General features: G+C 49.1%; 1 protein-coding gene across 1 annotated transcript; it reads right to left on the bottom strand.

The window, feature by feature from the left end:
• Positions 1-8427: 8427 nt before the first annotated feature.
• On the bottom strand, positions 8428-8807 carry LOC112894938 (protein RADIALIS-like 3). The gene has a single exon (XM_025962788.1). The coding sequence runs from the start codon at positions 8692-8694 to the stop codon at positions 8428-8430; it is 267 nt and encodes an 88-aa protein (XP_025818573.1). The 5' UTR covers positions 8695-8807.
• Between the last annotated feature and the right edge of the window lie 7157 nt (positions 8808-15964).

Below are 15964 nucleotides of genomic sequence, written 5' to 3'. Positions count from 1 at the left end.
TGCATATCTTTCGGGACCCACAGACGTACGGGCCCTCCTTTCGAACTTCTCCCTCCCGCTTCTCACGTTAGCCACATGAAAGAAAGACCCAAGGGTTCATTTATCCGACTTGATAAGAGAATTATATATTTTTTAAGAAAAGGGAGAGTTTCCGGCCATCATATTACACATTGGATAAACATACAAGCTAGTGCATGCGAGCCAATAAATGGAAAACACAAGTATGATACTGAAACTTATACAGATGTCCTAGACATCTCTAGCGCCAATGGGAGGCAAAAAGCTAGCGCGCATCCGCGCGCGGAGCAGCTGGAGCAGGCCATGGCGAGCGAGCGAGGCTGAAACAACCCGGAACCCGGTTCCAAATGGAGAATCCAACTCGCTGTATTATTACGATAGTTTCTATATCGAGCACGATTATATACAGAACTTATTTCAGATATATAATATTATAGTTATACTTCGCATAAGGTTAAATATATGTTTAATTATTATATATTCCAACTGGAATGTAGTATGATCTCATTACAAGCCTCTTAAGCTAAATCGAGCAAGCAGAAAGCGAAAAGCGGTATCTAGACTTCTGACCCATCCCTCATCTTCTGGAATCTCCACCACAGGCAAACTTGAGCGTAGCACGGGTTTCAGTCGTACCAGCCATCGTCGTTAGTGTCGAACTTTGAGCCAGATCCTGCATCTACCTAAACTATCCCCAAGGAATGGGATAGATCCATATCACCATCCGTATGCAAGCTTTAAATTTGACTATATTAAAAGTATAATAAAATTCAAGAAGATAAGCTCGGGTTTCCTTATGCATGAGTAATATCAAGATATATCATCATTCAAACTCCGAACTTGGGCTATTTCGGTATCCCGGACTCCCGGTCAACCACACACCTTCCAAAACCACCAAGTCGGTGCGAAAACTCCCGCTCCTCGCACCTCAGCTGCCCCAGGCAGAAAGTCATCACTAGAGGGAGGTAGAAAGCATGAGTAACACTAGTCTAAGATAGCGAAGCCAGTTCAAGAGATGTCTATAACCGAGGACGTGGCTATACGCATAATTTTCATCTTGCAGGGGTTGTACACCTAAATCCACTCGAATCGAAGCCAGCTGGGGATCAGCCAGCTGGGCGACGAGACACCAGTCTACTGAGAACGGAAACTAGGAGCCACGGCACCATTCGGCTTTTTCGGATCTTGGGCGCATCCTCCCGCAAGAAGTCGCTCTAGAATTGTGAAGCCTCCCTTGCGTCTCGAGGAATGTGAGGTTAGTACCTCCTCCCCCTGCACCGATACTCAATCCTCCTACCAGCTTGGTACCGCACTTGCTAGCCCCACACCGGACCTGCCCGCATAATGGGTAAGTGGTGCGCACGCTTATCATAGTTCCATCACCAGGTCCACTAACTCGGTCCTTACTTGCCAAAGCGAGCATTTTCATCATATGCGTATCCACCGCAATGGTCCGCAACTACCCCTTTACGGGTGCCACCATCTCCTCAACAAGATAACCACAAAAGATGTACCCACCAAAGGTACTCCGTAGACTGTGCCAAGATATACACTCCAAGCCCTCGATCCCAAAATGAGTTAAGTTCGCTCGTTCCTGCTAATAGCCCTACTCACCAACTCCTTAAAGTGCATCTCCACTCACGCCAAGACTATTCACCCATTCCCACAAACACATGCAAGGCATCTCTTATTTATCAAATGTATAGGATTGCAAGAAATTTAGATAAATAAATAGGCTATGCAGATTCATCTCATCGTAACACATCAGTGGTGATAGCATGTCTAGCAAGTAATGCATAATAGGTATTCAAATCGAAGATGGGCATGAACCTGGATTCTCCTCATGGTCTTCCTGGTGGTCTTGGTAGTCCTGAGCGTCGATCAACTCCTCCGCGATAGGTCCTATTCATAAATATATATAAGGATGAGGGCCGAAGTGCAAAAGTGCATAAAAGTATCCAAATAAAATCCAAATCACAACAAACCCTAATCCATTAGGTATGGTCATGATTTTAGAAGGATTATGAAACTGGTTTCATAATTTTCGAAGGCCCTGTTGATTTATTATGAATTTTCTAAGCTTAAACCTATTTTTGAAAAGGATAAAAGGATTTCTGAAAAGAAAAATACACAGTCAGACATGTGGCAGCACCAGAGCATATGCCACATGGCATGCTGATGTCAGGGGGTTAGTCCTAGCTAACGTCAGCAGTGGGCCCTGCTGACGTCAGTGTTGATCGATCAACGCTGACCGGTCAATAGTCAACAGGGTTAGCGGGTCCGCAGGTCAGTGGGACCCATTGGTCAGTCTCACCCCGAGGTTGATAGGTGGGGCCCTCGGTTCAAGTTAGGGCAAAAAAGGAAAAAGGGAAAGGGCACGGCTTAGGTTCGCGGCTCATCGGGCTGGCTCGACGAGGTGGAACTGCTCCATCTTCTGGCCCGGTAGCATCGTGGGCTGGTACTCTGCTTCGGCCCAGTCCGGTCTCTCTCCCTACTTCTCCCTTTTCTGCTGCTGCCAAGGCTGGCCCATGCATCGGTCCCTCCCTCTCTCTAGTCGACGGAGACCCCGTGTCAGCTTAAGGGTGGATCTGGTGCGGCGGGTCGATCCGTGCGGGTGCGGCTGGGCCTGTGAGCGTGTGTGTGTGTGTGTGTGTGCAGAGGAGCGTGGAGGGAGGGGGGGGGTACGCGCGCGCTGGGTGTTTGACAGAAGGCCGCACTGGCCTGGCCGCGACGCGAATGCGACGTTGCGGCCGCGCTTGGGTGGTGACCGCGCACGGGAAGTCCGTGGCGTGGCACACAAAGCTTGGACTTGGCTCGGTAAGGAAAAAAGCAAGGTCTTTCGGCCATGGTAGGGAAGTGCCGCGCAAAGGAGGGGGGAGGGGGGTCTTGGCGCTCCAAGCCCGCGGCGGCGTGCCTGCAATGGCGAGATGGGCATCGATGGCGACGAGGTTCAACAAGGCCAAGACTTAGCCTTGCGGCCGACAAGGGTCACTAGCGAGCACACGTGCGCAGGTACTTGGCACATCCGAGGCCGTGGCGTGGCCGCAACGCTCGCAGTACTCCGGCGAACCGGATCGCGGCATCGTCGGGCTGCAACAGGGGAACGAGGGCGACGGCTCCGGTCCTTGTAAGAAGATGGCGGCGCGAAGGCCGAGCAGAAAGGGATGAGGTTCTAGGGCTTCCTATTGGAGGGTTCATCGGTACGGCGGCCGGCAACCGGAGGGTGACGGTGTGTGGTGGCAGCACTCACCCGTCGGGCTTGAAGAAGGGACGCTCTGAGCAGTGGCGAGGCGAAGCAGGAGGCTTGGTGTCGTGCCGTGCCGAACTGCAGCATCGTCATCGTTGTACGGGGTGCAGGCGCAGCGAACCACCGGCGACCGGTCCTCCTTCTTGAGCTCCTCCTCCCCCTCTTCTCCCTCCCGGCTCCTCTCTCCTCGGGTCGTGGCGGTGGACAAGGGGGAAACCCTAAGGTTTACGGCGGCTGATTGTGCGTGCGGGGGGGGGGGGGGGGGGGGCTTGATAGGGGCGCTCTAGGGCTTGAGGCGGCACAAACATCGAGGATTTGGCCGGCGGGGCTCGGTACGCATGTGGGGGCTACATGGCGGCATCCAGGGGCTTGGCGCAATTCGGCGCTAGGGTTTTGGGTCGCGGCGCAGGCGCGGCGTGGTGCAGGGTGACGTAGGCGAGGCGCGGGCGCGGCCGTTGGGCGACTTTGTTGCGTAGTGGGGGCGGGGCGATGCGGGTGCGGCGGTGAGGCGGAGCGCAGGCGCGTCACGAGGAAGGGAAAAGCTGACACGTGGGACCCACCTGTCAGTGGCTCGGGCAGCGATAAATTGATGAGGCCAAGGGGGCTGCTATGGCTGGGTTGGGCTGCATGCTAGCTAGGCCGACTCACGGGCCGGTTTGCGCGGGTGTTGGCAGGCCGGTGTGGGGTGTGCTGGCAGACAGAGGGCGGTGGATGGTTTAGCAGGCTGGGTTTGTTAGTTTTTGAATTCCATCCAAATTTCACTCAATCCAAATTAAATTCGAATAAACAAACATGAGTAAAAACCAAATAAATTCCAAATGGCACACACTACCATTTTAACGATCCTTAGTTTAAATTGATTTTATTTGCTAGGGATTTGAGAGGGATGAGAGGCCAACCTTAGGTTATTCTAGCTATTTGCACTTGCACACAAAACGTTTTTAAAAATCACGATTTTTGCACAATTAACATTCTAGGAAAAAAACTGCTGGGATGTTACAGAGGCCACGGCGCGCGGAGCATCGTGTCAGACTGTCAGCGCTTCGTTCTGTGCTGCCGCAGGCTTTGGGGAGAGTTGGATCGCGGCATCGCGCGGTGTGATGCTAGATACAGCATGTCGTAGCGGAATCGGATCCATCACTCGTTGGCACGATCTAGCGAGGTTCCCGCCTTCCGGTACAGGCGGTGACCTGATTCGGCGAGGTTGCAGGTCGTGTGCATGTACATGATGATCTTGAGAGTACTAGCTTCATGCCATGTTGTTTGTATTCGAACTACTAGTGCGGTGGTAATTCCTTGGCTGGCACGAGTCCAACGCCAACCCACACACGCCTGGGCCGTACTTTGCACAGCTTGCCCAATGTGTGGATTGGACTCGTGCCTGGGCTCAGCAAACCAACGCGGAGCGTTCGGCCCAGCACAGCATCCGAAGCCCAACCGTCGACGCCCGCACCGAGTCCCTCGTGTGACTGCCAGCCCGGCGGCGAGGTCAATAGCTAGGGATAATGAAGGCCGCCGGGGCCGGTCGCTGGCGACTGCGGACGTTGGCAGGAGGCCCCGGCCCGTGGCCTTGCCGCTCGGTACGTTGCAAATGCGTGGGGACGGCGATCGGCGCCGCCGCCCTCAGCGACGAGGCCAAGCCACTACCTAGCTAGGTTAGTGCTTGCTATTTTTTGGTAGCGTATGCAAGCAACGACGGAACGAGGGCCCGAGCAGGGGCCACGGCCCCCCTAGCACCGCTGAAAATTTTTAACCTCCTACCTAGAATATAGTTCAACACACAGATTATCAACACAACGATACTTTGTACTTAATTCTTCAGCTATTATCCTTAACATATCAACAACACGTACTCAACGATGCATGTAACACTCATCTAGCCAGACAGCTAGCTAAATACTAGTCAAATCTAACTAAAATCCAACTAAAAGACTTTGATACGGGCCACTGAGGTCTGAATCTCTCACGATAATCGGAAGTCGCTCGGCGTTCGCGCGCATGACAATTTCTGCTTTGGCTTCTTGCAATCTGCAGTGGGAAATGCTGCTAGCTAGCACACCCAGCATAGGGCAGCATGGCATGCAGTCATGCAATTTAGTTCTTGGCAAGCAGGCAATGCATGTCCATATGATTCACGCATATATAGACCATCAAGCACAATAAGCGATTGTTATTGATGGGTCCAGCGACCCGGGATCCCCAGCGGGCCCACTTTTCGCCTACCAGTCCAAGGCCGCACCTAGAACAAGCACCCATCCGTATAGGGTAACAACTCCATCTGGACCGTCTGGGCACACAACCTCGATTGACAACTCAGTCGGGATGACCAAGGCCCATATCCTCGACTGTGAGAACGGTCGGAGGCCGGGTTCGTACCAAGGCGCCGACCGGGGACTCCGACCGGGCTCCCTCTTGCACGTGCCCTCCTTCCCGACCGGCAGGCTGTTTGGAAGGCTAGGCCCGGCTTACCAGCAGATTCTAGGAGTAGGTACGAGGGATAAGGATGAGCTTCGAGGTCAACCCACACCGTCCACGGGGATTACAGTCCCCTCTGTTGTGGTAGCAGGGCGCCACTATTCTACCTGCCCGTCCTAGTGAAAGGATGGGATGAAGCGTCATCAAGATACAACCGGAACGCCTCCATTATGACGGAGTGGCCGGGAAAGATGCCAAGGATGGGGCGTGATAACCGTAACGTACCTATCGACGCCCCTACAACCGCTGTCCGATGGAGCATGACGCGCAGGGATAAGACAAGACGCTTTCCCCACGACGCAGGATTTGGACGGTGGTCACCGGAAGCTCCAACTGACGGGATGGGACCGGCGGGGTCGGGAGTCCCTTCTCTCTCTACCTCAATTTTCTTCTTTTAGTTTCCCTGTAAAGGAAGCTTCCCTTGGACTATAAAAGGGAGGGTCATCCGACTAGAGAAAGAGACCATCTCTCGATAGATCTGAACCAAAGATAACTCACCACATCCTCCACTCGAAAGCTTGTTACTCGCCAAACTCTCTTGAGCATCTGGGCTCAAGCAATACAACCGACTGACCCTCGACTGGACGTAGGGCATTTTTCGTGAATCAGTATAAATCTTGAATTATTTTGTGCTAGGCCACGTCTAATCACGACGCGCGATACACACTTCAAGTAGGTTCAGCTGATAGCTATTTTCAGAACTGATAGTTATTCTCAAATGCCCATGTTTATTTTTCTTATTTTAAATACACATAGTATAATGGAAAAACTAAAACTTATGTTATAATGTTTTCAGTAAACGTGGCTAAACTAAAAGAAGAAGACATTTGTATTATTTTAAATAAGAAAGATATTGCAAATGTGGATGGCTGCTTGTATTCTATGAAATTGTATAAAGTGCAAATAGAATATATGTGAAGCATTTTCTCTATTTAAAATATTGGTGATACGTATATATATTTTGATATATTTTTTCACGTACAGTATAAAGTGTCCGGTCGGCCACCTTATTCAAAATTCATGGTTCCGCCACGCAAGCCAATTAACCAGACTTGCGATGCTTGTATTACTGCATGCTATTCTTCTAAGCTTGTCTTGGTAGATGGTGGTGTAAAAATCTCGATGGGCCGATATACATAGCGAACTAGGAAATGCTACCTAGAATAACAAACCCTGTGCTTGTGCTTGTTATATAGTACGTACAGATTCGAATTCCACAGCTTATGTTCTCGTTGCTGTTGATTCTACCGGGGTTGGGGGGGGGGGGGGGGGCGTGTTGGGTTTAATCATCTGTACGTATCAAGAATTAGTGGGGGGATCAGGCCTTAGACTATTTCCTTGGTTGCTGGCGAACTCTTGGAATCAGTTCTCAGTCTTTGTACCCTGCTCGTGGCTTTACTTCACTATACCACAACACTAGATTAGCTACGTTAGTCGGTAAAACTCGGTTATTATCGACAAACTATCGGTTGCTATAAGTTCTCAAAGGCTTGTTGTCAGCATTTAGGGGGCTGACCTGCTTGAGTTTGGTCGGACATCTGTGTTACATGCATTTTTAATTCATAGTAACGGAACAACAATGGATGCATTTAAATTGCAAATGTAGGTGTATGACCTTACGACGGTACATGGAGGAGCATGATCCACTTCTTCAACCAAGCACAATTATATTTATAATTAGCAAACCGGTACAGCAGTTTTACATCACTGTTTACTTCACAAGTAGTCCTAGGGGACCATAACTACACACTATGGGCAGATAGTGTACCCTAATTTCTGTAGCATAACTGCTGATTTGCGTACAACCTATCGTTGTATATATACACAACACACGTACATATGGTACTCGCTCCTTTTATTTTTGATCAAGCGATCATTAACTTCATAAGAAAACAACATTATATCAGCATGTTTCCTTGAGTATATATCTAATATATCTAGTTCGTGTAGCAGTAGTAGTGTCTGTCGTCGGTTCTTCACATGCTTCACTCCTGAAAAGTAAAGGAAAAGACACACCCATATATAAGTTTATATATCTGAACAGTAACAAAACTTTGGAACTCTTGATAGTTGATCATTTATTTTTGAAACGAATTACTTTTAACAATAGGTGATCATTTATGTTGCATTTGGATTGCATGAAACTCTAGAATTAATTGAGATAGAAAAAGGTGCTCGTTTTTTCTTTGTACTAGCCCTGTATGCATGGATCGATGCTAGTTTGGTTACAATGCCCGGCTCATCAATTGTCTGCTATTCGTGGATATTTACAGTAGTTGCCTCCTCAAGGGGTACGAATGGTCCTGCTGTGTTACAAGAGAGCATAGAATAGCCTTTGCATGGTTGCCTTTTGCAAAAGACATGTGCCGCTTTGGAAGTGGAACAAAAACCCTTTTGCAATAAGTACTACTTGAAAAGGAGATACTGAAGTGCATGTCGGCTACAAGCCTGCTGGAACTGAAGGGGTTAGAGTACTGCAAGATCTTAACTTCTCTTTTGAGTAGGGAGATTATAGTTTAGGGTTAGAATTCCGCGTGATCAAGTGTCACTGCGACTCTAGGGGCCAAACAGTAAGAACAAACTACAGAGCCATGTCGCGGGGCTGTGTACAAACTACAAACCAACTGATCACAGAACACAGATTGAGATTGGAGGACGATAAGGTTGGTTTTTACTTTGTTACCTTATTAGTTCCAAGCTCCCTGCGTGTTGTACTTGGGGAACGGAACATTGCCGGACAAAATGAGCTTGACGTCATCATCGAGCAACTCGTAATGGCGGCGCACCTCGTCGGCCGTCTTGCTGCCTCCAATGGCGCGGGACACCTTGTGCCAGCGGTCGGGCGTGTCCTCGCCGTAGTAGGCGAGGGCCTCTTCAAACAGCTTGTTCTCCTTTTTGCTCCACGTGGAGTCCACGTTAGCGCTGCGGGAAGAAGAGCTTCTCGACCCAGACATCTTTGGATTGGACTTTCTTTCTTGGAAACCGAGCTAGCTAGTGCTGATGTCTTATGTGTAGACACTCTTGTTGGATAGCTGGACTGAAGCTTTTAGCTCTCTCAATGCTCTGATGTTTTGATCTCTGTGTTGCTAGGGTGGCTCCTATTTATAGACGCTTGGCGAGCGTGAGCTGCTCATACTGCCGTCAAGCTGCGATGCTTGCAATATGGTGGAAGCTTGAAAGAATGAAAGGTGAATAGGATTCTCAGGCTTTCAGCTCAGGACCCACAAGAAGAGTAGTGCGTGAGCGTGGGTGTGATGGAAAGGAGAATCCCAATATCTTCCAATACGGAGATAAAAGAGCTTCCTTTTCGAATGAAGATTCTTGGGCCGCAATGTGCCCCGCTGACAAACGGATCTGACACTAACAAGCGAAACGAGTCAAGATCAAAATGCATGGCACACGTCATCTATAGGTAAACTAAAAAATGAGAGAGATAGAACCTAGTAGGAACTGTGGTTTTTCATTAGGAATAAAATAGGTACCCAAATGGGCTTCAACAATCAACATGCATGGATAGTTGGGATGCAGAACCATACCCCCTACCCCAACCAGTTGAACTAGGCTGACTTCTTGTCTATAGGTAAATTGATGACCCCATTTTCCTTCTAATCAGAACTACTAACTTCATTTTCTAATCAGTCTTCTAACTTCATTTTTTCCTCAAAAAGGAAGAAACATGGAGACTACAAAGAAATCACTTAAAAATTGAGATTATTCTCAGAATAAGACATCAGAACTACTATCAAAATACAAGAACCTTTTATCTCTTCAAATCACAAGGTACATATGGTGCTGATCATTATCTTGGGTTCGAAGTAGTGGGTGATAGCTGGACACATGCTCTTAATTTCCATATCTGTAGCCGATCCTGTACTAAGACAAGCAGTTCTCTAGACTGAAGACGTGTGCGGCATTCTGAGAGGCCGTGGCTATGGCATCTGCATGCCTGAAGAACAGCAAACAGATCTTAGCGATGAGATGGTAAAATCAGATGGCTTTGCACCACTGGGAAGAATGATTGAACCCATGGTTAGTTGGCCATGGGATTTTGCTTGCCTCTCCCGTAAAGGAATGAAATATATTCCGTGGACCTGCATGTAGGGGTGGCAAAGGACTCAATTTTTAGTCTAGATAATTTAAAAGTCGGGCTCTAATCTTATCAATTTTAAGCTAAAAATATTAAGGGCTAAGTTGGATTGCGAAGAGAGTATGATCCTATAGGGTCATGATCCGTTACCATCCCTCCCTGCATGTAGGTTTGGCCGCTGGTAGCTTAGTAAACTAGGTACACCAAGTAAATACAGACTACTGAGCAAATAAAGCTATTTGGTCAGGCATAGGGACTCGGTTGAATAAAAGGAACTCTGATTCCAAGGCAGTACTTGTGTGATTATAACAATGTCCAAACTCCAAACTATCTGATTCTTGATTATGACATCCATACATAGCAGCTTATTCTTGGCAGGTGATCAGAGGAAGGTCGACAACAATACTGATTCAAGAATCAAAACCCAAAATCTATGTTCGTTCAGAAAACCAAAATCTATCAAAGCTTTTATACTCCTGAAGTTCTCTTGGTCTGGACAGTACACATGAGATGGGCAGAAGCAGAATATGTGCTAAAGCACGGGCTGGACCTGGACCAACGAATAGGTATTTCCCTGTCGGCTGCCAGGACCTTGGAAGAGAGAATTGCATCTGTTCTTTGGTCTTTAATCGTTGGCCTTTGAATTTTCAACAAATTATGTGGACCACTCAATGCTTGTTCTGTAAGTCATTTATTAAGTATTTATCCAATGTGTTTAGACATCGTCACAGACAGACTGCTGATTTTTCGTTTAACATATTTGATATCTAACATGTAATAAAAGTGTGCTTCATCCATTAATTTGGCGGTTAATATAAAATAGGTTCACTGCTCGCATTTAAAATATTTTACTTTTGACTGTAGGGAGTAGGAGAAATATACATGTGTATCTCAAATGTCCTGATTACATGTTTCATATGGCGTTTACTTGATATTAGATAAACCCCTCAGTTCTAGTTCTTACCATACACCGTTAATAGAAACTTACTCAACTTTGAACCTTGTAATCTTTTGAGAGACATTTTGTATAGAGTGAATTACACCATATTCTCACCTAGATCCATAGACTCTCAAAAGTAAGGATCTGACTCCAACTTTTTAAGTGGTTCATGTAGGTTCACTCTAAATCTAATTATGTACTTGGATTGTCGCTTGGAGTGAACCATTAAAAAGTTTAAGGACATAGATCCTTACTTTGAAAGCTTATGGACTTAGTTAATAATCTAAGAAAAAAATTACGACCCCATTGCATCACTCTTTGAGAGCACACTCGTTCATACTTTCCCCATATTTTATAAAGAATGGCGAGCACCAATGAGCAACTTAGGTCTGAAACGAGCATGACATGTTCACTGATCCGTTCTTCAAATAAAAGCCCCTTCAATTCTTTTTTGTTTGACATTATTCTTTTACTTTTTTCAACTTACCTTGACAGCTACTTTTGTAACTTTGCATCATATATAATATTAAAATTTTTATGTTTATGAAACCGTTTCTTAAGATGGACATGTTAATATAGTTTTCATATAGCCAGTACTATTAGAACATATAGGTTAAGTTTAGAACGTTAGGCATGCAGATTGGACTGTGCACTACCATTATTTCTCAAAAAAAAAGAACACAATGAAAAGTGGAAACCTAGCTCATTTGGTAATTAAGGAACAGGAAAACCACAACATATGGGCCTGATAATAAACTACTTTTGTAGGCTTAACAAAACTCTGATTGGAAATGACATGTCAAAAAGGCACAAATAAAGCACGTTATCTCCCTTAATAAATTCGACCAAGGGGCAAAGGTTGTGAATCTAATTCGTGATCAGTACTAATGTTCGCCACTTTGTGGTCTCTATACCAACCGCTGGCGATTAATTTGGTGTTTTCCTATCTTGATTAATTCGGTTTTGGCGAGTGGAGAAATGGTTCAGTGTCTACATGATGTTCTGATTTAATCTTACTGTTAGATATATGTTATGGCAATATTAGTTGTTGATGATGGAAGCATCTCAAAATCTTTCTCTGAAAAGAACGCAGGATACCGATTCCATGCCGCGGGTAAAAGTGTGTAAACACCCGTGGGGCCAAAGGGTATACGGATCTCCCTATCTCCAATTTCCTTGGAAAAGGAATTTGACTTTTGATGCTTTATCATCTTGCTCCTAGGTCGGCCACGGAATTACGCATGGATTTTCGGACCCCGAGATGATTTCTGCAGCCACAGGATGAGCTCCTGCTGCTAGTTGCAGAATCTTTGTACGAGCCGACGTGGAGGCGCTGGAGTCCATCCGAAGACGCTGGGGGTTGGACCAGACCAAAGAAACCAAGTTGCATAGCCTCTAGGGGTGAGGTCGATCGATCTTGCGTGGAATATAATCTGCACAAAGCGCGGCGGCGCTCAGAAAGATTCATGATTCCGATCCCCGTGATATTTCGAACCCGGCCGGCCTCTGAGCTTTTGTTTTCCGAGCGGAATCCGATCTGAAGGAATGCATTCTCGGAGCACATCTCAGCGATGGCTTAGCACATGTGCTCGATGAATCAGCTAGTTAACCTGCATCTCAGAATTAATTTCAGTCCGGCTACATGCTGTGTAAGTGTAATCTCTCGGATTTTCAGACCACTAGCTGGTCTGTGGTCTGCATCAACTGGATCCCAAATCTGCAAAGGCGGCAGCCCGGCCGGATTCCGGGCGCCAAGTTGCAGGATTGGAATCCAGCAGGTGGTCTCTGCATCAATTTACACAGGGATTCAGCACATTTGCCCTGAGCTCGCCCTTTCCCTCGCTAGGAAAGGCATGCCAATCCTGAACCTGATGGGCATGCAGATTCCATCGGCGGATCAAATATACCCAGCCAAAGCCCATCTAAGCACGGAAGCAGCTAGTAGGGCGCACATTCTTCTTATCTGACAGCTTGACAGTGTCTCAGTACGAAATAAGGTGATTGGCACCAGGCAGCCGACTGGTAATCGGTGTAAGACTTGACAGTGTCTCATGGAAGATTATTCTTCCATGAGGACCATGACCGCAGTCACCAGATTCCGATCCGAGGCCGGATCGCAACCGAAAGCTGCGCTTGATGATGAGTGATGAAGGCGGGCATCGAGCTGAGCAGAGATGCAAGTTATATAGATATTGGGTTATTGGGTCATTCCAAAAAATTAATGAAATAAAATTGATAAAATAAACTAGAATGACATTCTATGTAAATAATTTGGGAGGGAAAATAAACTAAAGTGGTATACCATCATAATTTATAATTAATTAGTTGACTTAAAAAATACTATTAGATACCCAGTTACATTCTTAGAGCTGAGGCGCATCTTGACGCGTGGATATCCTGCCAGCCCGGACGTGAACCAGCACGCGGCGGGGGTGATCAAGGCTATGGCCGGTCTTGTGCCTCGTCGGCTGCATTCCGTGCGGCCGCTACTGCATCTGCATCTCCAATGCAAGGGGCAGGCCGCGTGGAGCATCCGTCTGGTGATCACGTCGGGTGGAATAATCGGAACGTGAGGGCTTTCACGCCTTTGCGGGTAGCAAGAGGGTGCGCAGCCGGCAGTCGTGTCGTCGTCTCGTGGTCGCGCGGCGTGGATGGTGGCGACGAGGCCAGCTTTTGGATCGCAACAGGAAGGAATGCAGGACCCCTAGAGGCTGCAGGCTGGATACCCGATGCCGCCCGCCGCAAGCTGCGGAAGGGGTTAGCCTGGTCCTGGAGGCTGGTGACCTGCAGGTGTGTTGAAGGCTTGCAGCAGTGTCCCAGATGTCCATGCAAAAGGAATCCACATGTCGCTGGTGGCTAGCTTCGACTTTGAGGACGATTGGATCACCTGAAAACGAGCACACATAATGCAAAAGATTTCTAGCTTGAGCAGCACGCGGCCAGCCAGAGCTCACGCAGTTGGTCTGCTACGCTAGATGCTGTCCGCCTTGCGCTCGCTGGGAGCCACTGCGGCAGGGCTGTGCAGGAGAGAAGACCCTACCCTCCGTCACAACTCACACCTGCTCACAAGTCACAACTCGTACTCGTTACGTGCACGCCTGCGGTGTAATCCCAGGGCGTCGAAGCAGCTTCGTTTAATTTTGTGCTCGATCGATCTCTTCGGCGTAGGTCCATCAGCACCAAGCATGCATCTCACTAGCTACGTTAATTTGCTGGTCTTGGCCTTTCTAGACGAGGGACGAGGCGTACGGGCGCCACCGGACGACGAGGCGTACGGGCACGGCGCGGGTGACCCTCCAGCCAGCAGTCCAGAGCTGACGCCGCCTGCGCACCAGGCCACAGTATTTTTTTTTTTTTGACAAAGATCACCTGCTTTTATAGAAAGCAAAATGGAGCGGTTAATCGGCGGCGGACGAGCTAGCGGCGTTTGGGGGGCGCGCGCGTAAACCCCTGGCCCCTGGCCCTGAGGCCGCCGCCGCCTCTCCTCCCGTGGGCGGCGGCGGCCGCTCTCTCGTTCAGCGCGACGGCCCATGACCGCAGGCTTCTTGGCCCATTCTGTTCGTTCAGGCAAAAGAAAGAAGTCCAGGGCGTGGAAGGTCGGGCCGCCTGTTGTTTGGCCCGTGGGCTGAGAAACCGTCCGCCACCCGAGCAGCCTGGTCGGGCTCATGCGAAACGGGGTGACCTCTTCTCGCTCAAGCAGCGTGGAAGGGGATGGTGCCATGGGCCCATGGCGAATCGGCGAGCTGCGATCCGGCTCTGCAACAAAGGGTGGTTCACCGAGTCCGGCCGGTGCTGCCTGCTGCGTCAGGCGCGCCGGGGAGCAGCGCTGGTTCACGGCGTGCACGAGCGAATGATCGCTCAGCGTCATGCCGTTATCCATATCCACTGCAAATTTTTTTCTCTGATGCAGTCTGTCTTGTCTGCTCGATGACTTTGTCCGATTACTTAAAGTCCCAGGTCAAAATGTTGCGCTATTTTGGATTTTTTTTTGCAAGTCTGGCTCAGGTGCTCACCATCTTCCTATCACCAGCAAAATTGCCGTTGATTCAGCATGAGGAACCGCGGCATCAGAAAAGAGAACTGAAGTTGCAATAGACTGAGCGTGATTCGCTCTCTCCAAAAGCAGTCCATCCCATGATCTGCTCTCCAACATCCCGCAGCGTCGACGCCTTTGCCACCCACCAGAGCGCCAGCAGGTTCCATGCCGAAGTTCTCCCCGCAGCTTCGGAGGAGATCAAAAGTTCTGAAACAAATACTAGCAACTACAAGAGACAAGAAATAGTAAACCAAAGGCCTTCTCTCAAGCTGTGTTGGTGGACAACAATGGAGGCTCCACGGCTACAAAGAGAAGTACTCCGTATTTTGTTGCCAAGGTTTTGGTACCGTCGACCGGATCCTGCGGTAATTTGCGCAGTCTGATGACGGATTTCTTGCCGATTCCCACGGCATCTCGTCGTGGGCCATTGCTTCGTTGCCAGTCGCCACAGCCAATCAATCAAGTACTAGCCCGTCTCTGGTTGCAAGAGTTCAGCGAATTCAGTGCGACGATGCAGACGCGGCGGCAACGTGCCTGTTCTGTTCCAGTCCCCGACGCACACTACCGACTCTCTCGCCGGATGATAGAAGCAGGTCGGGCTGAGCACACTTCCGACGGAGCTGTTTCGAGTTTCCTGTTGTCTGGGGGCTGCAGCGACATGCCAACATCGCGCCCTTTTGTTTTGACCCATGTCTGATGTTGGTCGGAGCGCCCGGAGACGCAAAGCGGTTGCCTCATCTGACGCTGCACGCCTTTGCTTTCCGCAGAAGCCATTCTCCAATCCGGCCTCTGTGCTGAGGGACCACCAGCCGGCCGGCCATATGTTCGTGGCACATCATTGCGTCCCGTGCCAGTCGCGCTTCGAGGCAACCTGCTGCTGCCTCACACACAGGAGGCCCGTCCTCTCATCGACTCATCCCCTCCGCGCGACGCGCCACGCCACGCCACGCTGTGCACTTGTGCAACATGATCAAGACGGCAACAGTCCCCTGTAGACCCATGAACCCAGGCAGGACAGGACCACAGATCCTCCGCGGCCGGTGCCGACGCCCGAGAGGCGAGAGCGCGAGCTGGCAGATGACGCGACGCGGGCGCCGCGCACGACGGCACGAGAAGTCGGGACCAGCAGCAGCAGGCGACATGGGGCCCCGGGCCCCCCGA

Source organism: Panicum hallii, chromosome 5 (genome assembly GCF_002211085.1).
Source record: "Panicum hallii strain FIL2 chromosome 5, PHallii_v3.1, whole genome shotgun sequence".
NCBI lineage: Eukaryota > Viridiplantae > Streptophyta > Magnoliopsida > Poales > Poaceae > Panicum > Panicum hallii.
This window is presented reverse-complemented; position numbering and strand designations above follow the sequence as displayed.